The 24,125-nt window shown below is 35.5% G+C and overlaps 1 protein-coding gene and 1 non-coding gene across 2 annotated transcripts; one reads left to right on the forward strand and one right to left on the reverse strand.

The window, feature by feature from the left end:
- Positions 1 to 20,673: 20,673 nt before the first annotated feature.
- On the reverse strand, positions 20,674 to 20,747 carry TRNAI-AAU (transfer RNA isoleucine (anticodon AAU)). Its single transcript has one exon. It is a non-coding gene; the product is annotated as a tRNA-Ile (tRNA).
- Positions 20,748 to 21,128: 381 nt separating this feature from the next.
- On the forward strand, positions 21,129 to 23,018 carry LOC131061805 (uncharacterized). Its single transcript, XM_057995648.2, has 4 exons — positions 21,129 to 21,223; positions 22,272 to 22,367; positions 22,473 to 22,592; positions 22,709 to 23,018. The coding sequence occupies exons 1-4, from the start codon at positions 21,155 to 21,157 to the stop codon at positions 22,835 to 22,837; spliced, it is 414 nt and encodes a 137-aa protein (XP_057851631.2). The 5' UTR covers positions 21,129 to 21,154; the 3' UTR covers positions 22,838 to 23,018.
- The last annotated feature ends 1,107 nt before the right edge of the window (positions 23,019 to 24,125 follow it).

The raw sequence follows: 24,125 nt of genomic DNA on the forward strand, positions 1-24,125 counted from the left end.
AAATGGTTATGTTCTTTCTTTCCACTACTCCATTCTTCTGAGGAGTTCGAGGTGTAGATAATTGTCTCCTAATTCCATTTATCTCATAGTAACTGTTAAATTCATGAGAAGTGAACTCACATCCTTGATCTAATCTTAGACATTTGATTTTCAATCTAGTTTTTGTTTCAACATTTGCTTTAAAGATCTTGAATTTCTCAAGGGCTTCAAACTTCTCCCTTAGAAAATTCACCCACATTATCCTAGAATAGTCATCAATAATAAGCATGAAATACTTATCACCTTGAAAGCTTCTAGTCCTTGCTAGACCACATAAGTCAATGTGAATCAAATCAAGTACATCATTAGATTTATCATGTACGCTCTTAAAATAAGTTCTAACTTGCTTTCCCAATTGACATTCCTTACATACTGAATTATGAGGCTTCATAATCTTAGGTATATCTCTAACTACCTTAGTTGAACTGATCTTAACAATACAATCAAATTGAACATGACACAACCTCTTATGCCATAACCAACTCTCATCAACATCATAAATCAAACATCTCTTATTACCAGTGTTCAAGTGAAAGATAATACCTTCGGTCTGAATACTGGTTGCAATCTACAAACCAATCTTGTTAATGACTTTGCATTTTTTATCTTTAAACTGAATTTGGAAACCCTTGTCCACCAATTGACCAACACTCAAAATATTATTATTTAAACCTTCTACATAATAGACATTATCAGTATTATGCTTGCCATCCAGAGAAATAATACCTCTACCTTTGATCATACATGATTTGTCATCTCCAAACCTGACTTGACCACCATTGTATTCTTGCAGGGACATAAATTTTCTTTTATCTCTAGTCATATGATGTGAGCATTCACTATCAATTACCCATTCATCCTTATCTTCAACTTTTTCTACCAAGGCCTTTTCTTCATTTATGATAGCTAGCTCTAGTTCATCTTCCTTTAAAGCATAGAACATCCATTCCTTTCCATTGTCGGATCCACTAGCAGAGTCTTCTGTTGGTCCTGTTGGCATTTTCGTTGTTTATGTTGTGATTGTCATTGATGGACACACACTTGTATTGAGATCCGCTTTATATGTATGAGCTCATGCTCAACTGGTATTTGTTCCAACCGGTATGTTGTATACTAGTCTTTAGACTAGTGGTGATTTTGCAGAATGTGTTTCCCAGTCTGAAGCGGCATGTCGACCCCAAGCGGTTCGTAGATCACAAGCAGTACGAGGGAGAAAAGTGGCACAACACATTCTTACCAGTCTTCATTTTTTTTCAAACCAACAACCAGTATTTTGTATGAACCGGTAATACTCTGTGAAGAGTTACCAACCGACATTTTGTGATGAGTTACCAATCCACCGATTTTTTGACGGTGCCAACACATTGACGATGCTTTTTGTGTCATGTTACTAAGTATGTCTAGATTCATTGAACCTAGGAAATTGTAATGTAATCCTATTGGACCGACATGAAATCAGATTCCTTTAAAAGGACATCATGTTTAGGGTTTTAAGTTGTTGTTGAAAGGGTTAATGTCATGCTAGGGTTTAAGGTGGAAGTTGAGAACGATCTTATCTGAGAAGATCAAGTTGTAACTATGAGAGAGAGAGATAAGACTAAAGTAATGCTGGAATGCATTAGCTGTGAGCAATATTGGATCTAACCAAGCAGTTTGTGCTATTAGATAGATCAAACACTTGTTGATTACTCACATCTTTGACAAGTCTGTAGCCCTTAACCAGGTAGGCCTCAAAGCCTTCATAAAATCCTCTAACAAGGTGGTTCACACATGTGAATCTAAAAATCCTCTAACAAGGTAGTCTTTAATCGGACTTATCTCCTAACAGAGATTGAGATTCCTAACAAGATCTGTTCTAGTGAAGAGCATTGTAAGACCTTAACCGGCCTAGTTTCTATTCTGCGGATAGTGACTTGTGAGTTCCATCTCACTGTGGTTTTTCCCAGTTGGGTTTCCACGTCAAATATCTTGTGTTATGGTTGTATTGCTTTTGTGGGTGAATGCTTTATTCGAATTTTGGTTTGCATGTGTGGTAACCGGTCTGACTGTTAGACTGCTTTACCGGTTTACCTTTAGACTGTGTAAGTGCTTTAGTGCAGTAATTTTTGGCATACTAATTCACCCCCCCTCTTAGTATTCATCAATTGGTATCAGAGCCTACCTTTCTATAAGTTTAACCACTTGGAAAGAGATATGGGGGAATACACCATGAGGGAACTTACTCAATGGCTCACTAAGTCTAAGCAAGCCTATGATGATCTTATGGTCAAATACAAGGCATCTCAAGCAAAAAGGAGAGAACATGCAGAGAAGCTGATGGAACTATCTGAAAGCAGTTCTGAAGATGAAGCTAACATGGAAGCCATGATTGTTGAAGTAAATAAGTTGAATGATTCAAACTCCAATTTGAGAAAGGAGTTGGAAGGACTGACTATTCGGTTTAGTCAGGAGCTTGAGAACCAGAGAAAAGCTGAAGATCAGATAAAGGACAAAGATCATGAGATCTCTAAGTTGAAACAAGAGATTAGTGCACTGACTGCTCGCCTTCATGAGAGCAGAATGGAAAAGGAAGACATGCAAGGAGAACTGAACATTACCATCTCTGAAAATGCAAGTCTAATGGAGACAAACACTGCTATTTCCAAAGAACTCTTTGAGTCAAAGGAAATACTTGCTAAGTTTGGCAAAAGTACTGTCAAGCTAGAGCAAAAGCTTGAGTCATCTAGACCGGCAAAGAATACCAATGGTCTTGGTTTTTCTGGACATGAGGAAGGAGAATCCTCAGGAACAAATGCTGAAGCATCAAAGAAGCAACCAACACTCAAAGGAAAAGGTAAGCAAAAATTCAAACCTGTTTGCTTTAACTGTCTTAAAGAAGGACACACTGCCAATGTATGTAGGAGCAAAGCCTACAATAATTTTCCTTATTTTATCAACAATGTACCTAGATCTAATAAGTTCAATGGTCATTGTTATGCATGCAACAAGTTTGGGCATAGAGCATTTGAATACAGGTCTGTAATGGATAACACTGGAAGATATCCTCAGATGACCCAAGGAACTAGTCCTGAACCTTTTATGAACCGGAACCACAACCGGTTTAATGTCTTCAATCATTAGTCAAGAAGCGGTGGTCATCAAGCGGCAACTGGATGGAGAGAAAGTTGTATGATCTATCATGGTCATGGTCACACTGCTGCAACATGTAAAAGGAAAAATGGAAACATGTACAATGGACCTTGGAGAGCACCTGGACTTGTTTGCTATCACTGCAACAAACCGGGTCACATTGCAAGATTCTGCAGAAGCAGAAAAAGTATATCTGATGATATACCAGTCACTCAGGAAGGAGAAATAGATGTTGAAAAAGTTTAAGGGGACATGAAGAAAACATGGAAGAAGAAACCAATAATGTCGGAAGAGGAACCGGTTTCTACACCTAGTGTGGAAATATCGGAACCGACAAACTAAGCCTTAAAGGCTTAGGGGGAGCAAATGGTGAAATGTTTTGGAACCCCCAATTGACATCGGTAAAAGACCTTAACTGGTATGCGATACCTGTCACTTGGCAGAAGACCAGAAACGATAAAAAGGCAAATTAGGGTTTACGCCCTAATAGAGGAGCATTAATGATGGTAGGTGAGAGACATGTATAAATGCATTTTTCAAATCATTTCTCACTATCTGTTTTTGAGCGAAGAAAATTTTTCAAGTGCAGAGCGAAGAAAAGGCGATTTGAGCTTAGATTTCAAGAAATTGGATAACCTTGAAAGAGATTCAAATCCAGTTTGCAAGCGGTAGTGGAGAACACAAAGCGGTGATTTGGCATCCAACGGAGAGTGAAGTGAAGCAGAATCAGGAAGCCCTAAATTTGCATCTGAAAGGTATTTTTTGTGTTCTTGAAATACTCTTCAATGGCTTCTGCATCACATACCAGTTCGAGTACATCAATTGAGTCGGAAAGTTTTATTCAGAGGAAGTCTAAATATAATGCTTTGTCACAGTTTTCGGCTGGACTCATAGTCGAAGAAGGAATTTCTGATTATATTGATTGCAAAATAGAAGACCTAGGGTCTTTAGCCATTCACACTTAGTTAGGTCTATTTTGCGGCAAGGACAAAAAGATCAAACCGGAATTTAGTGTCATAGAGAAGAAGAAATTCCACAACGCAGTATATTTTTTGGAAGATTTCACGGAGGATCATATCAGAATTATTTTAAGCAGAGTCCATGGTGACAAGATGTACCTAGAGAGGACGCATGATATCATGCCTCAAGCAATTCATGCAGTCACCGGTTTCTGCAACACAGGGGAAGTGCCAGCCCTGAGAAAAGTGAGCAAAACGAAAATGACCAAGCTCACCAGTTCAACAAGTGATTCATGGGGTATGACAGTCAATCCTATCAAGGATGATCTGGTGAAATACGCCTGCATGGTGATAGGATACAAAACATTTTCAGCTAGCATGATTAATTTTGTATCTGCTGCAGTAGTAAATGCCGCTTACCGAATGATAAAGAGGATGCATCTTTTGACTTATGCACCGGTATGCAGAGGCAACTCCTGTTAAATCTTAAGGCAATCAAACAGGACAACTCACTAAGGTTTAAGTTTGGACAACTACTGGTAGGGTTGTTCTTTTATTTCCAAGGCTACTTTCTGGGTGTAGGAGATGTCCAGTGGTCCCCTGACCAACCGGTAACCAAGCAAATAAAGGAAAGTGTACAAGCCATTGGAACCGGCTACCCTGAGGTACTGAAAAAATATTTTGATGAGTTTAGAAGAAAGATGAGTCAGAGGGTAAGAATCACAGGTGACATAGTGAAGAAATACGAAGATGACATCTGTTTCACTATTCAGGTGGACAAATGTTTAATGGAGGCTGTTGAGCCTAGAATGGAGGAAGTGGAGCCTATGGGCTATGAAGTTATGTTTGACATGCTAGAAGGGTATGCCTCAACCCTTATTGCCTCGCCTCTTGATCCAAAGGCTAAGAGGACCGAAACCTACTTGGAGAGGATTGCACCGGTTGAAGAACCATCGGTGAAGAAGGGAAAAGAACTAACAGCTAAGAAAGCTAAGGCAGTGCTTGCAACATTGACACTGGCTACCACTGCAACTCCAAGAGTGACCAAGCGGTCACCAGCAAAGAAGAAACCAGAGGTAACACCGGCAAAGGTCCTCGAAAGAAAGAGGAAGACTAAGGAAAATGAACCGGACTCCGAAGAAACCGAGTCTGATGAATAGCCAAAAAAGGCAAGACAGACAAAGACGATGAAGAAGAATGAACCGGTAGCATCCGCACCGGTAAATATAGACATCTCCTCATACAAACCTTTGACACATTGTCAAAGAATAGTAAAAAATATTAGGAGAAAGTTACTTCATGATTTAATAGAATATTATGATGAATTTAATAGTGAGGAAAAAGATGAAGTACTACAGGAAATCATTCTTTATTTATGTAAAAATGATTGGTCACCATCAAAGATTAAATCTCAGACACCGGACTCATTATTTAAAGCATTAGATAATAAATGGTGCATTGCCATTGAAAAGGAACGGGAGATTAGGGAGAAAGTCTTTGCACAGTACTTCCCTGAACTCTCAAATTCAGAATTATTTGATGCCCTGGATCAAAATAAAGGTCTCTTCTTCACAAGGAGAAGAAGACTCTTGTTTTTGGAGGGGAGAGTTGATGATGTTGAAAAAGATACACATCAGCATATGGCTCATGCTATCATCTCTCACAAAGCACGAATGGCCAACCTCCAAGCAAAAAAGGAACCGGTTATTTCCAAACCGGATGAGGTTTTTGATGAGGAAGGTAACCTGGTGGAAGAACCAATCGACACTATCGATGTCGATGTCTTGGATATAGAAGATGTCACTCAGGACATACCTTTTGAGGGAACTGAACAGGGGCAACAAGCCGATCACGGTGGTGAACAAGCTGAGGACACACAGCAAGCGGCAAAGGAACATGAAGAGAAAAAGAAGAGGGATGAAGATGAGAAACAGAAGAAAGAGGAAGAGAAGAGAAAGGAGGAAGAGGAGAAACAAAAAGATGAAGAAAAGAAGAAGCAAAAAGATGATAGGAAAAAGAAAGAAGAAGAGGATAAGGAAGAAAAGAGAAAGAAGGAAGAAGAAGAGAAGAAGAAGAAGGAATAAGAAGAGAAGAAAAAGAAGGAAGAGGAAGAACAGAAGAAGAAGGAAGCTAAAGAGAAGAAGAAGAAGGAAGAGGAAGAACAAAAGAAGAAGGAAGAAGAAGCACAGAAGAAGAAGGAAGAGGAAGCAAAGAAGAAGGCAAAAGCAGAGCAGAAGCAAAAAGAAGAAGAAGATAAGAAGAAGATGGAAGAGGAAGAGAAGAAAAAGAGAGAAGAGAAAGAGAAAGAAGAAAAGGAGAGGAAAAAGAAGGAAGAAGCAGACAAGAAAATTGAAGTGATGAAGAGCACACAGATGGAAACTCCTAAGGCAACCGGTAGCCAAGCCAAACCAGCTGCTATCTCAAGCCCCATTGATCTCCAATCTGCAAGTGAGTCTGAGCTTATGCAGAGCATCAAGGTTGCCCAAGAGCACCTTGAAGGCATTCACAGGAAAAGGGAACAAGATATTATTCAGGCGGTTGTAGACACACTTACCGGTTTAATCCCCGATACCAATCTTCCTGACACTGAATCATCACTAGCACAACTCAAACTTATGTGTACTATAGTGGATGATTAGGTGCAGAGTCTAGAAGAAGTAGCAGAGGCCAATGTAAAGAAAGAGCACCAAAAGGCTCTTAATGTTGCTCTAGTGAAGAAGTTGAATGAGCTTAGGACTTAACTGCTGAAAGATCAAAAGGACATAAGGAATGCCTTGGATGAGGGAAACTTGCTACTCAGCAAAATCTGTCAACCTCATCTATTCTGTGATGATGTGCTAGCCAAGAAGCAACAGCTTCAAACGGACTTACGGCCCTTCTTGAGCACATTCAAGACTCCTTATGATTCCTTTGCAGCATATGGGAAAACCGTTCACCGATTCTAGGTCCAGTCAGCTAAGATGGAGCAAGAGATCAGCACACAGTCTAGGGATTTGCAGGAGCTTCAACTGGTATTACCTCCACGACTGCAAATTCTTCAGAAGTGTTATCTGAACCTGGATGCCCTGACAGTCACACGGGAACTGAGCACAATAGATGCCATGGAGGAACAGGTATCCCAAATGCAGACAGAGAAGGAAGTGGCAACCTCCCTACTTGAGTCCTGGTCCCTATCCATGAAACAATTTTTGCAGGACTATAAATCGGTTTTTGACAAGTATTATTCATTATTGTCATAAAATTTATATATATATATATGGAAACAGGGTTTTTCAGCGGTACTTTGTCATTGTTGGCAAAGGGGGAGAAGTATATCTGGTTTTTGGTTTTAAAATTTTGATCTTCTGACACAGGGGGAGAAGTATCTGTTTTGAAATTTTGATATATGTTGTGATATATACTATATGCTCTGATGATTATGCTCTGTATGCAAAATTGCTATACACTGTGTTGATTAAGGGATAGTGTATATGCTTAGGGGGAGCAATTTTGTTAATGGCAATTTTTTGTTGTAAAACACTTAGATGTCAAAATTTTATTTTCCTAAGTCTTGCCATCAATGCCAAAGGGGGAGATTGTTGGCATTTTTGTTGTTTATGTTGTGATTGTCATTGATGGACACACACTTGTATTGAGATCCCCTTTATATGTATGAGCTCATGCTCAACCAGTATTTGTTCCAACCAGTATGTTGTATACTAGTCTTTAGACTAGTGGTGATTTTGCAGAATGTGTTTCCCAGTCTGAAGCGGCATGTCGACCCCAAGCGGTTCATAGATCACAAGCGGTACGAGGGAGCAAAGTGGCACAACACATTCTTACCAGTTTTCATTTTTTTGTCAAACCAGCAACCGGTATTTTGTATGAACCGGTAATACTCTGTGAAGAGTTACCAACCAACATTTTGTGATGAGTTACCAATCCACCGATTTTTTGACGGTGCCGACACATTGACGATGCTTTTTGTGTCATGTTACTAAGTATGTCTAGATTCATTGAACCTAGGAAATTGTAATGTAATCCTATTGGACCGACATGAAATCAGATTCCTTTAAAAGGACATCATGTTTAGGGTTTTAAGTTGTTGTTGAAAGGGTTAATGTCATGCTAGGGTTTAAGGTGGAAGTTGAGAACGATCTTATCTGAGAAGATCAAGTTGTAACTGTGAGAGAGAGAGATAAGACTAAAGTAATGTTGGAATGCATTAGCTGTGAGCAATACTGGATCTAACCAAGCAGTTTGTGCTATTAGATAGATCAAACACTTGTTGATTACTCACATCTTTGACAAGTCTGTAGCCCTTAACCAGGTAGGCCTCAAAGCCTTCATAAAATCCTCTAACAAGGTGGTTCACACATGTGAATCTAAAAATCCTCTAAAAAGGTAGTCTTTAATCGGACTTATCTCCTAACAAAGATTGAGATTCCTAACAGGATCTGTTATGGTGAAGAACATTGTAAGACCTTAACCGGTCTGGTTTCTATTCTGCAGATAGTGACTTGTGAGTTCCATCCCACCGTGCTTTTTCCCAGTTGGGTTTCCACATCAAATATCTTGTGTTATGGTTGTATTGCTTTTGTGGGTGAATGCTTTATTCGCGTTTTGGTTTGCATGTGTGGTAACCGATCTGACTGTTAGACTACTTTACCGGTTTACCTTTAGACTATGTAAGTGCTTTAGTGTAGTAATTTTTGGCATACTAATTCAGCCCCCCCTCTTAGTATTCATCAGGTTCATCCCCAGAGTCATCACTTACTCCTTCCTCATCCGCTATATAGCATTGTTTACTTTTCTTGAATCTGTATCTGTTCTGGTTAGGATTAAATGATTTCTTAACTCTTTCCTCAAATCTTGCATTCCTTTCAGGGCATCTAGATGCAAAATGACAAATCTTATTACATGCAAAACATTTAAAAGGTGCTTTTCCTTCATACTTACTTCATGTCAGTCCTTTAGGTACTCTTCTAGCAAATAAGGCTTCAAGTTGCTCAAAATCTTCATCTTCTTTCCTCATGTCTTCCAATTCTTTTGCATATAGGACTTTCCAATCACTTTTTCCGGTAGATGATGATGATGATGCGTGAAAAGAAGGATCAGACTTTACAGCTCCAGAAGATCCAAATTCTTCAAGTTCAAAAGCAGATAATTTTCGAATCAGAATGTCTCTATTAACTGAAGAGTTAGCCATTGTTCTCAGCTCATTAATTGCAGTTGCCTTCATCTTGTAAGTCGGTGGAATGGCTCTCAAGACTTTGGAAACTATTTCATCTTCACTCATAAATCCTCCACAACATTGTATTCCCATAACAATCTCATTGACTCTTTCCATAAACACAACAATTCTTTCATTATCTTCCATCTTCAAGTTTTCATATCTTACCTGGTAACCATCAAGTTTAGCAATTTTGACAGTAGGATCACTTTTATTCAGAGTTTGCAATTTATCCCACATAACCTTTGCCAATGATTTATCAGTCAATCCCATGATTTGGTGATCAGTAAGTGCACACAAGAGGGCTTCTCTAACTCTGCAATCATTTTCAATATTCTTGTCCAAGTCTACAAGAGCAGGATTGCCAGATGCTGAATCATAAGGTGTGTATCCTTTCTCAGTGGTCTCCCAAAAGTCCTTACCAAGACATCTAAGATGAGTCTCCATTCGAATTTTCCATATCCCATAATTTGTTCCATCAAGCTTAGGGATTTATCTTCTGAAAATAGTTGTCGGTGGATTTGAAGTGTTAGCTGCCATAGGATCTACCTCAAGTGGTTAAGCTTCTGCAAAAGAGGACCAAATCTCTAATACCAATTGTTAGGATAACCGGTGAACAACTGAGAGGAAGGGGGGTGAATCAGTTGTTAATAGATTATATCATTTAATCCACTTAAAAACCTTAAAACAAATTAAGTACCGGTAAAGAAGAAACAAATGTCAGTAGGAACAGATATTGGTAAACAATACAACTTAATAATAAAATAGGTAATCAACACAATGCAACCATACCACATAACACCATGATTTGTATGTGGAAAAATCAGAAAGGGAAAAACCATGGTGGGAAGCCTACCCACAGTCAGATGATACTTATGCAGAAAGTATGTGCTACAATGAGGGGCTTGCACATGCAGGAAGGCACACTGCCTAGAGCGTACTACTCATTACAAAAGAATCTCACTGACTACAGAGAGGTTATAACCACCTCAAGATAAATGGACAACAATCCAAAATAATGAACTACCAGAGATAGCATCTACCATGCCTGATTACAGTCCCGATTAAGCTCAATACCGGAGGCCTTTGACCTTCTCCTTAATCCTAATTCGATCACGTATGATTGACCAAATCTCCTTCGCAAATGATATTGCATTCCAAGACCACGACACTTAATCCCCATTTCCATACCATGATCTACAATGAGATCTTACATGATTTTATACCAACCCTAAGACCTAAACCAATTAGGTTAGCCACCTAAAAGATATTTCTATAAGATCATTACTTAAATCCATATTACAATGATATGCCATGTCGTCTTAAGACCAAAACAACAATAACCAATCCATAGAACATCCTGACACATCCCGATAACGTGTAGAGTACACATTAACATGATACCGGTCCATAACCTAGATAGGCACCGGACCTATTTTCGGTCCACCACGCCAAATCAATATCTTCAAGCAGTTGAAGCACGATCAAAGAACATCTTCAACATCCTGAAATCCATCTAGAAGCCGCACCAACACCACTTATGTATCCTGTCAAGATTTCTTAGTGAAAGCTCTGTCGATTAAACCTTAAACCAATGTTTTTTATGATGAATACTAAGAGGGGGGGGTGAATTAGTATGCCAAAAATTGTGTTGTACTTAAACACTTTACTCGTCTAATAGTAAACCAGTAAAACAGTTTAGCAAACAAACCGGTTAGCACACATGTAAACCAAATACCAAATAATGCATTCACCCACAGAAGCACAATCACCATAACACAAGAGATTTTGACATGGAAACCCAAATGGGAAAAACCACAATGAGATGAAACTCACAAGTAACTATCTGCAAAATAGGAACCAGACCGGTTAAGGTCATACAATGTTCTTTACCAGAACAGATCCTGTTAGGAATCTCAATCTCTGTTAGAAGATAAGTTCGATTAAAGATTACCTTGCTAGAGGATTTTAGATCCACATATGTGAACCACCTTGTTAGAGGATTTACAAAAGGCTTTTTGGGCCTACCCGGTTAAGGGCTTCAGACTTGTTGAAGATGTGAGTAATCAACAAGTGAGTGATCTAGCAAATAGCACAGATTGCTTAGTTAGATCCTTGATAGCTCGTTCCTAATGCATTCCAGTATTACTTCAGTCTTCAACACATTCACACTCTACCTTCTCTCACAGACATGAACTTCTCTTCTATAATCTCACTTAAAAAAACTCATCAACCATCTTAAACCCTAGCAACCACCTAAAACCCTAGACATGATGTCCTTATAAAGGAATCTGATTTCATGTCGGTCCAATAGGATTACAATACAATTTCCTAGGTTCAGTGAATCTAGACATATTTGGTAACACGACACAAAAAGCACCGCCAGATTGTCGGTACCGTCAAACATTCAGTGGATGGTAATCATCACAAAATGTCAGTTGGTAACACATCACAGAGTATTACTAGTTCAAACAAAATACTGGTTTAAGCAAAATACCGGTTGCCGGTTTGACAAAATGAAGACTGGGAAATATGAGTTGTGCCGCTTCGTTCCTTCATACCGCTTGAGATCCTCGAACCACTTGGGGTCTTCATATCGCTTCAGACTGGTAAACACTTTCTGCAAAACACCGATAGTCTAAAGACTATAATACATCATACCGGTTGGAACAAATACCAGTTGAGCTTTAACTCATACATACAAAAAGTAATCTCAAATCAAGTGTGTGTCCATCAATGACAATCACGACATCAATCATAAAAAATTCCAACAATCTCCCCCTTTGGCATTGATTGCAACACTTAGGAAAATTTTGACATCTAAGTGTTTTACAACAAAAATATGCCATAATCAAAATTACTCCCCCTAAGCATATACACTATCCCTTTTACAGAAAATACAATGTATACTACTCCTTAACAGAAATAACATGAAAGTATACATAGTATGCATCAAAATTTAAATACCAGTACACTTCTCCCCCTTTACCAACAATGAAAAAAAAAAAATTCGTCCACTGGTGAAAACCTGGCAAACAGGCGCCTTGGGCAAGTACCGTGATGAAAACCTGGCAAACAGGCGTCATGCGTAATTTATGAACTTCTTGCACACCACACTTGGGGGCAGGTTTCCTCCTTCATATCCTATCGCCCTTCATTATCTTATCATACCATGTCATTACCCTTCATATCCTATTGTCCCTCATGTCCATTTCCTCTTTCCACCTTTGATCTTGACAAGGCTGAGGATCGTCATGAGCATCATGCATCTTTTTTGCAGCTTTTAGTCCATCATAGCTTTTGGTCATTTATCCATTTGCTTATTACAACCTTTCATCCATATTCCCTAGCTTATTGCAACTTTCTGCCACTATCCCTTAGCCTATCCCGACCTTCAGTCCATGTCCCTTATCCATTCTTGGTCTTGCTTATCCTATCTATATCTTATCACTATCCATACACTCTTTTTCATTCCTTGATCTTGATCTGACATAAGGATGCAAAATTTAAACATGGTTTCAAAAACCTCTTGACATGTCCCTCATGCCATGTTCCTACTTTACATTGTCATATCCAGTCTCTTGTCCCATCACGCCATAGCCCTTGAAAATTGCATCTGTATTGTCTCCATAATAAAAGGCCTTTGTCTTCCCTCTATCCACTATCATTTCAGCAAGCCTATTTATTCACCTATCATATTCCCTACCTTGCTAGACACTGGGGGCAAAATCTTAAAAATCAAATAATGTTTGAAAAAATCTCATAAAAATTGAAAAATGTTTTGAAAAAAGATCATAAAAATTTAAAAATGTCCTGAAAAAAAAAATCTTCAAAAAAAAAATCAAAAAAAGTCCTGAAAAAACAATCATAAAAATTGAAAAATGTCCTGAAATAAAAACAAAAAAAAAATCATAAAAAGTCCTGAAAAAATGAACGCAAAAACATTTCAAAAACATTAAACTCCAAAAACAAGCATTTTGCAATAAAGGATCCCCTTTGTGCATAGACAAATCGCTGAGCTTACATCCAACGACAATCAATCCAACGCTGTGCTTTAATGAAATCATGCTTTAACCAGATGAACTTTTTCAATCCAAACCAAACATTCAACCTGATCAAAAATTGTCATATCAATCGAACGTTACCATCAATATCATTTGTCCTTGTTCCTATTATCATGGGTCTTATACAGGGTGTGGCATACTCGAAACCAGACTGTGTCCTGTCTTAGACGGGGTACCGCATGTCTTGAAACCAGACAGCATGATCGTCCTATCAGCACTTTCAACTTTTGACAATGAAGATCAAGATGTTTGTTTGATTAGCTTGAATTTGTGTGTCTTATTCTTTTTATTGATTTATCTTTGGCTTCGATCATGTTCCTATGTTGCTCAATGATGTTACTGAGTGATTTAAAGTGACCGGGATGGATCATGGTCCTTTTTTTTGATTGTGAGTGTTGCTTGTCTATGATGTGTCTGTCTTTTGCAAAAAGGGTTGCATTTCAGCTCTGGCCTTCAATGCCATGATGCTACGCATCCATTTTGCTACATAAAAAATAAAGGTTCTCACCTACAAAGTGCATTACTGAAAGCAAGTTTTCTTCATCTTTAACTGTCTTCTGTCTCATTTTCTTCTTACTAACACTTCTTCCATCAGTTTGGATAGTCAGTTCGGTCTAGTGCTCTGATTTCCCCGCACACATATACTACATCCTGCATCCATTTGGTTAGTACATTTGCATTATATCAAGCATCATATCAGGCATTTTATCCATTTCATACTATCAATGCATCAAAAGCACATAAACAAAAAATGCATCCATATATGTTCCACAATGGTACATCAACAGTGCATAAGTCATCCATACATGGAAAATAACATATGTCATAACATATTGCATCCCATCATATCAATGCATATCATATCATATGTCAAAATAATATCGGAGTACAAAATTAGACTATCTGTCCTAAGTATGGCCCGCAGGCTGACTATATAATGTCAAACTACATAATGTCCACTGTCTGTCATAAGGAGCACGTGCCTCTGCCATTGGGTTCTCCCTCTATCTTCCTCATCCCTGCCATGTCTCAAGTCCTGCTAAAGTATCTCTCTCTGTGCTCCTAAGTCTGTGTCGTAGCATGAAGCAGTCTGGTCGATTCTCCCGCGTGATCAACGGATACTGTCGACTCTGCATCACAATTGGGGCATATTTTTGTCAGTTTTAGGGTTTGCTCCTACGGGTTGCATTTCCTTGTTTCATGTTCAAATCAAGGTTTTTTTCATCTATTCTGACCTATCCTACCCTTGTCCCCCCTTTTCAGGTCCTTTGCATACAGTTTTGAACCTAAATTGATTCTTACATGCACAATTGCGCTTGTGTCTTGACTCTTGCGCTTGTGTCTTGACTCTTGCGCTTGTGTCTTAACTCTTGCGCTTGTGTACCCTTACACAAGCACAGAAGACATTACACAAGTGTAGAAGACCTCACACAAGCGCAGAAGACATGACACAAGCGCAGAAGACCCTACACAAGCGCAGAAGTCAGTTTCTGCATCCTCTGTGGGCCCCGCAATGTCCCGCAAACACGTCAAATTCATGAAATTGAAAACATGGGTTTTTGAGATCCATATCACTGCTCCCACATCGTCTGGTCGTTTGTACATGTGTACACGTTCTCCGAGGTGATCTACCATTTGAATGTTCGCCATCTCTCTGCAAGTGTCCTTTTCCAGAACAACAAATCCTCTTCTTGGGCTAGTGCAAATGAACAATTTTCACTCTCTTGGTCCCATTTATAGATCTTTGTCAGTGCATAGATGGACGTGTGTCCTCTCCATCTTATGTTGATCGCGGTCTTGTGCACCTTAAATTGCTTGTCCTTCATGCATCCGATTTCCGATTATCAGTCCGTTTGATCCTATCATTTTTATCAATCAATTGGCCTCTTTTCTGGCTGTTTCCGGCCAATTCCTCGAGGGGGCATGCATATGTCATTATTATTGTCTGGGGCATTTTCATTACTGTTCTTTGAAACAATGCTTAAAATCGCATTGTCTCAAAGAGGGGCAAAATGTAGACACCTAAAAATGGTCAACGCTTGCAGAGTCATACTTTAACATTTGCGCATTGCCTCATTTTAGGTTTTTGCGTCGCATTAACATTTCTCCTATGTCACGCACTTGATCTTTATCATTTGCGAGCATCGAGTCATTCTTCTGTATTCTTCATTTGTCTCGCTTTTGAATTAGGTCTTGTCGATAACAATCTTTAATCATGATTTTGGTCGATCTTTGTCCTTTTGTCAATCTTGTCATATTGCGATCGATTCGTCATCGATCCTTGTCCTTTTTCAATCATGTCAATTTGGTCAATTTGTCATTGATTTTTGTCAACCAATCTCAATCAAATCATTTATCACATTGGTCATTTATCAATCCAAAATCAAATCATGATCGAATAAATTATCTTTCATCAAGACCTAATTCGCCTTCTAGGGTTTCATGATTTAGTCATTTAACCTTGCTTATCATTTTCTTCCTTTAGGATTAATAAATTACTTATTTATCCTAAGTATTCTCATCACAATTAAATATTCATTTAATTGGCTAATTATTCCTCTTTTGTGAATTAATTAATAAATGAAAGATTATTAATTAATTTACTTAATTTCTAATTTCTTAATTCCTCTTTTCCCTATTTTTCTAATTTCTTAATTCTTAAATTCAATTTCCTCCTATTTCTCTCCTAAATTTATGGAAATGACATAGAAATTTGTCATAAATTGTCATAAATTCTTGACATAGAAATTTGTCATAGAATTGTCATAAGCCTTGCATAGCAATTTGTCATAGATATGTCATAATTTTGCTATTCTTGATTTGAATTTCCATTTGAATCACTATCATGCTAATCTTGTCATCTCTCCAATTCTTCTATAAATTGGATGAATTTCTTCAATCAAATCCCTTAATTAATAATCCCTGATCAGATTATTGAACTTACGCTTCGAGTATTCTTGAATATCAATCTTGCTTTCAATTGTATGTGCACTTGTAGGTGAGATCCACAAATCCATTGAAGAGGAAAGAAGAACAATGGAGCCGCATGGAAGGAGCATTCAATTCTGCATTTGGTTTGCATAATCTTTCATTTTGAATGCTTTGTTTTCATATCTCTATTGAGTGTGCTTAGGATTAGATCATTGCAATGTGTGTTTGTGATTGAGCTAATAATGAATAATATGTCCTTTTATATATTGCTTTGATGATTCCTATTTCCGATGCTACAATTACCATTAGACATATTTATCCATATTCTATTTCACTTGTAATAGTTAATTACGTGCAACTCTATTTTTTTATCATATTTGTATACTTTAAGTTTATACTTTCACTATATTATATTCATTTATTTTCTCAAAATTCACATATATGTGTAGACAAATCTACAACAAAAGCATTGCCTACACCCTCTTGAGAATACTTATCAAAACCATCACCAAATTCACCTATTATTTTTTTATTTTTTTCGATCCTTGTAGTCTCTTTTGAAATGACACATATTACCAAAATTCTACCATTTAACCTTGGAGATTTTACTACAAGACATAGATACCCCATGATATTTAGATATGGTTTATAATTTTTCTTATCATTCTTATACTTCTCCTTTAATTTCCCATGAAAAACCAAAATTCATTTAAAAACATCAAAATTCCATAATTCATCATATTGTATCTTAAAGTTTTGGGATTTAACTAGGTAAAAAAATTTCTCACCAAAGATTCCTTAGAAAATTTAAAATTATTTCACCTCATCTCCCTCAAGATTAAAATAAGCACTATCCCATCATGCACAAGTTTTGAACTATTGCTTCCAATAGCAATCACCAAGTTATCCAACGAGATTGGAAAAGAACACAATAGGATCATGCGTCAATATTCTTCTATTTTCTGTAGAGACCTCCATATTATTAAAATATTTAATTTCATAATTACAATAAATCTTCACATAATTAAGAAAAATACTTTATCAGTTAATTCATTTTACTCAATATACCAAAAAGTAGTTACATAAAGTTATAACGTTACACGTTGTTTAATACAATTCAACACAATATATGAAATACATGTGCCAAAAGATTTACAAATCATAAGAAATTACTTATGGTTACAAAAGACCTCAAAGTCATATACAAAGTCTATCTCACACGCTTACATTACGGGCAAGAACACTGTCGAAGCGCTTTACCGCCCAACCATGAAGCATTTACACTTCCCCGGAGTTCTTCCTGACATGAAGAACCGCTAACCCTGCACGAAGAAGTCTAGTGACTCAAAACTGGCAGGGGATGGAATCTGGTGCAACTTAGTGTATCTACAATTTATGATGTTATTGTATCGACACTAAGATATGAAAGAGAGTAAAAATATACTGATTCACTTAGCAAGCATATACTAAGGAATCAATAGAACTTTGGCCAAATATCTTTTAGGGCCAACTAACGAAAGATGAGTTAAAGCAGAAACTCAAACCTCTCTAGAAACTCATCCTTCTCTTTTACTCCATATTCGGCGCCTGTCCAATACACACAAAATACACATTGAAAACATAACAATGCATACAAAATAGGCACCAAGCATACATATCACTCCTTGGAACACATCAAAGCATACACGAGCTTACAACATGCCAATGCATCTAGGCATTATGAATACAAATGCACATACGAACATAAATAGTCACACAAAGACACATATGTGCTCAGGAGTGCATCAATATGCATTTTCAAAATCTACTTCACAAGAGCACCACATTTTGCAGCTATCTAGTTACCTTTTCTCACACACTTGTAGTCCAGTTCGAGTACAAGGTTGTCACTATTCTAAATCAAGAAACCAAGGAAAGAAATCAAGGTAGAGATGAGAACCAATCTATTAATTAAGTTGATGTCAACAAGATTTAATATTGATTCATCCATAGTTGCATGACAATGTATACTCAATAACTAATTAGTGATCATTTAAGGGATTCATAAGGCTTATTATAAATAACTATCCGACAATAGATTTGAACACCATTTCGCCCATATTACATTCTCATAGCATAATTCTACTAAGAGATTTGTAAGTGATATTCTAGGTTAAAGCCATTATCCAAAGGTTATAATGAATCTCCTCACAAATATAGGTAATCATAGATACTTGTTCCTACTTGAGGTTCCTTATAATTATTACATTGAAACTTATTTTCCAACCATAATCTTTCCTCAACATGGTACTATAAAAAGGAATGCAAATGGAACCTTATTTTTCTACAAATAGAATTGTGATCATTTAATTTGCAAACAACCCAATAAATTCACCTTTACCACTATTATAACTCTTTATCTCATCTTCATCACAAAAGGATCATAATATACATTCCTTATACATTTACCTAGATCTTCTAGCATTAATGTCTTTCAAGGAATTCGATAAGATCATCCTTGAGTATGTAGGCCTGTAAAATTATCCAACTTATAGTCTAATCAACAACTTTATTAATAAAATTAGATAACCTTGTTCACTAACTCAAAATTTAGATCATGTTCTAATATGTAAAACAATAACTTGTCCAATCACTGACTCCACATATCCACCTATAATTCCTTAATCTATGATTTTGAAGAGTTACAAGAAATATTCACTTATCATAATTCATTTCAATATCTTAATAGATACCTTACCAAAACTTGAAAATCACTAAGGGAATTAATTCCACATGATACCATTTTATAATAGAAAAATCTGAAAGTTAACTATATTTAGGAAGTATACTGATTTCCTACCATTAATTATTAATCCTTTATTCATATTTAATTTTGTTTGTTTTAAACATTTTCCTTTTGAGTGAGGGGAAAAGAAAAATAAACTATTACCCAACTCTAAAAAGAAATCTAACTTTGAGTAAATTCCATTTGTATGGAAGTTAAAAATGGGTCCCACCTAACCTCCTCACCTTATGTTTTAAAAAACTAACTTATTTTGTTTACTTATTACTTTATTTACTGTTTTTTTTTTTACTTTTTCCCTTAAACATACTTTATACGTGGCATTTAGAAAATATTAAAGTACCATTTCCTGTAATTAGGGAGCATGGTAATTATGGGAGCATGGATTCTTTTGAATTATCCACATTTTCACCCTCACTATTCACCCTTCCCCCCTCTCATGAATCGATAATAATTCAAAAGAATCCATGCCCATAATTACCATGCTAGACCAAATTAAGTTTCAATAATAATAGCTTGATAATCGTAAAGATGATAATAAATAGTATCAAAATAATATCTAATTAAATAACAACGAGTATCTAAATTACAAAACCAAATCTACCACATGCAAATAGATTTCAAAATTGTTCCACTTTAATGAATATTAGTTCTTGAAACTATACAACATTGATGGATTTAAATGGTATATAATGATAGATATTATAGCAATTCAATGTCATACTTAGGAGAATATTTTAATTTAAAATAAATAAAAGAAAAATTCACTTGAGATAATAGAGTATATTTTGGGTTGTGACATTTTCACATCATTAGACTACAAATAGCTTAGATATTATATTCAAGTTCTTGATAATAAATCTCTTTCTCCAATCCTTAAATTATATAACTTCTTCCAAAGAAAATTTTAGTCATTAGAAATTCAACCTTATAGAGGACTAGGGCCAATGAAATTGCAAGTGGATTTGAATAACTCGTAAGGGAAGCCATCAAGAATAAGGGCACAACACAAAAGTTTTGCTCGTTGAGCATCCAAGTGAAAGGAACAACATCAAGACATTCTTGTAAGGTCGAAGTATGTTTCACAAAATTGTCCTAGGCTTGAAAACCGAGTTTTTAGAGGTCATGAAAAACCTTGCAAATCATAGGGAGTGAGAAAAGGCTCCAATGAGAGGGCTAAATGGATTTGATATGTACCTTGGCTGGTTGTCATTTGTAAGCAATTTGACTCTATTTGTTGGTGTTTGTTAATGTTTTGTAATGTTGTAATAGCTTTTATTATATTTTATTTTAGTGTTACAACAATCAATAATAGTTTACACCTCATCTACACAAAAAAATAATAAACAATTATCTTATTTTTATTAACTAAAACATATTATCTTGTGCCCAAATTTCTTCCACTATGTCAATAATTTAAAAACATCGAATTTTAATTTAAAATATTAATTTTAATCACTTCTTACCTTGGTCAGATGCTTAATTGAATATTAAAAAAAAAAAATGTCCCTAAAGGGTTTTGACGTAACTATCAAATATGCCACATACTTATAAAAATGGCCTATGCAGGTCTCGAACCTGCGACCTTCGCGTTATTAGCACGACGCTCTAACCAACTGAGCTAATAGGCCAGACGATATTGTTTTGTTCTGATAATGTATTAAACCCCAAAGACAAAGACATGCTTTGCCATTGTGTTTTAATGTTCAACTATACAATTTTAGGCACGAGTAAACTGCTTTGAAAGTTATCGGAATAATTTTTTGGAGTATTTCAAAATATTGGTTCTCTCCATACATGCAATTAATATGGTTTTATATTATTCCACCGTCTTACCAACAAATGTGCAATAAATTGAATTTAAAAAATAATCATGAATATGGTGTTCAAAATCAAGTGCTCAATTTTGGTGCAATGTATTAAGGATGACAACAAATCATTCTTTCTTCGCCTGCATAATTTGGATGACTTATCAATTCAGCTATAAAATGGGTAACCACTTTGACAATCCTATTGTGATGTATAGTTGTTTAAAGCAATGGCGCTCTTCAAACCATGCCACCTGTATTCACCACCTCTGGAAATTTCAGCTTCCTACAAAAGAAATGTAAGTTTCTGATGCATTTAATTTATAAGCATGCTAAAATGGTTCTGAAAATAGTAAGGTATCTGTTTTATTTCTTCTTTTTATGTGAAATAATGATCTTCTTTTTATGTGAAATAATGAAAGAAGATAAGAGAAGTTATAATCATTATGATGAGTTTATTAATAAATAATGGGCATATTGATCGCAACACATTGGTTGTATAAGTTTTTCGTGTTTAACAAATTTTAATTTTGATATTTCTTAAAATGGTTTTGAAAGTGGTAAGGTCGCTCTGTCTTGGTATTCTTTATTTCTGCTCTTGCTGCTGTTCTACAACAACATTCTGCTGTTGTTCTGCAACAACACTCTAGCAATGTCTCTACCTGGTCTTCCCCACCTGATTGTGTTTTGAATATTCCTAATGACAGTGGCTTTACCGATGGTTTACAAGCAGGATCCTTTCGGCTTGGTCATTCCCTTGATGGACCCGAGAATAGTATCGTTTGGACTGTTGTTTGTCGCAGGTGGAAGGGGAAGTCTTCCCCACCCCCCTCCCCCATGGATTGGGTGTCCACACCCCTCCCTGAGTTGGGTTTGAGTTGTTGAATGTTAGACAAGTTCCCTTTATTCGACCTTGATGGTCCCGGGCTTGCTCTGATGTGTTGTTTTTCTTGCCTATGGGCTTTTCTTTTTTTGATAGTCTCTATCTATGTTAAGGGTTAGCGCCCTTGTTATCCTTGTTTTTTTAATAAAAAACAAACAAACGTCAGGATAGTTTTAGTTTTACCACTTTCCTAACTTATTATTTTCCCTTATAATCTTGTAGAGATTTTTTATTTTCTGTTTAATTCAAAATATTAGACATATAATATTGTTTACTTCAAAACTATCCTATAATACCTCATAAACCTTTTATTAGAAACTTTTACAATTACTATCATACATATAATCAATAACTCTTCGTAATAAAAAGATAACCAATTGAATTAATATAACTTCAACTTTATCTATTCTTTATAATAAAAAGATAATAGATTAAATTATTTCTATTTTATTTTTATGTTGCAGACTAGGGAATGCATGAATCAACTGACTAAAATATCAGCTCCCATGACATCAAAAAGATTTAACTCTTCAGTTTGGAGCTTAAAAGTATCATGTTCAGTAAGTATAATACTCTTGATTATATCTAAAGGAAAAAAAAAACATTTGAATATTTTGTGTTCTACTTTTATTTAAGCTGACAAATAAAAATGCATTTATTTGCAGGTTAAATCAGAAATTTTAAGCAAAGTTCAAATGATTGTTGCAAAGCATTTAGCTATAGATCCAAACATTGTAAAGCCTAACAGCAACTGGGATGATCTAGGCATTGACTCATTGGAAGCGGTATGCAAATCTTTCATTAATTTCATATGTAAATTATAGCATAAGAGTTATCTAAATTTTATTTTTAATCAAAATTTTAAATGTTAATCAAATTGTTATGATATTTTAATTTGTAGGGGGAGTTGATGCTTGGTCTAGAGCAAGAATTCAATATTTGTATGGATCCAGTTTTGTTTGCAAAAGTTACCACTCCTCAAGAAGCTGCTAATGTTGTTCATGATACCAAACAAAATATAAAACAATAATCACACAACATAAATATACCATTGAACAAATAAAATTGTAGCCTTCATTTCCTTTATTCTATTCAGAAGTGTTTGTGTTACACAATTTTCAAAATGATAAAATGTTTTCTTTCATCTAGTTGCAAGTATAGTGCAACTTTGTATCCTTCAAAGTTTATTTGAATTTTTTTTGTTCAGTTAATATTTGTGATTTTATGTTTTTAATTATTTTGAAATATTTATCACATTTCAAATATATTTATGAGGAATTATTATAATGTGTAAATCATTTTATATATTTGTATATTAAGATATCTTTTAATTCATATAAGTTAGTAACATTTATATGTCAAAGTTTTTTATTAAACATGATCTTCCAAATTATTACATCTCTTTCACAAAGATGTAAAGCTCAATTACATAATATTCATTATAAAAAAATAAATTATAGAAAATATTTAACTTAAATTTTAATAAAATTGTGAACATTCTATTTAAAAAAATCTTGATAGATTTAAAAAATATTTGAGTTATATATAATTGCAAGGATCTTGGTAGCAATTGTATAGTCTAATTTTCATAAGAGTAAGTTAGGTTCAATTGGTCATTATAGTTATTATTGTTTGGGTCACCTTCAATAATGAGATAATAATATATATATTTAATATTTTGAGTTATGATGGTATGGGAGAGAGTTATCTTCCATATTTATAGGGATAATTATATAAGGACTAGCTCTTCATCATAATTAAGAGAGATTAAGGTAGTAACTAATATTAAAGTTAAGATTAAGCATGCCACACTTGTGCTTATCCTTATTATATTTAGCAATATATGATATAAGGATCTTAACAATTATGAGAGGCATTTAGTCTTGTTTATAAGCTAAAAATAAATAAATTATTTGATATCAAAACAATCTATGTTTGAATTAAACTTAATCTCACTTCAAAAGGTTATAGAAAAATAAATTATCCAACAATACTAGGAAAAAATATCTATGCCCTAGATATCAATGTTGTGAATCTATGTTTAAAAATTTATAATTTTACTCTTCCTATAAATAAAGTTATGTTGTATCAAAGTAACAATTATTTTTTTAATTGATAATAAATTACCAAAAACAGAAAACAAAGTACAATTACCATTCAAAGAGGGAGATACAACTCACTACAAAATATGCCATGCAAAGCCCCAAGAGAGTAGGAGTATTAGCAATTGCAAAAGGATTGCATCATAACATTTAAAAATTACAACTTTCACTAAAGACATCGATGTTATTCTAGCCAATTGGAGGCTCAATCTCAAA

Source organism: Cryptomeria japonica, chromosome 4 (genome assembly GCF_030272615.1).
Source record: "Cryptomeria japonica chromosome 4, Sugi_1.0, whole genome shotgun sequence".
Classification (NCBI taxonomy): Eukaryota; Viridiplantae; Streptophyta; class Pinopsida; order Cupressales; family Cupressaceae; genus Cryptomeria; species Cryptomeria japonica.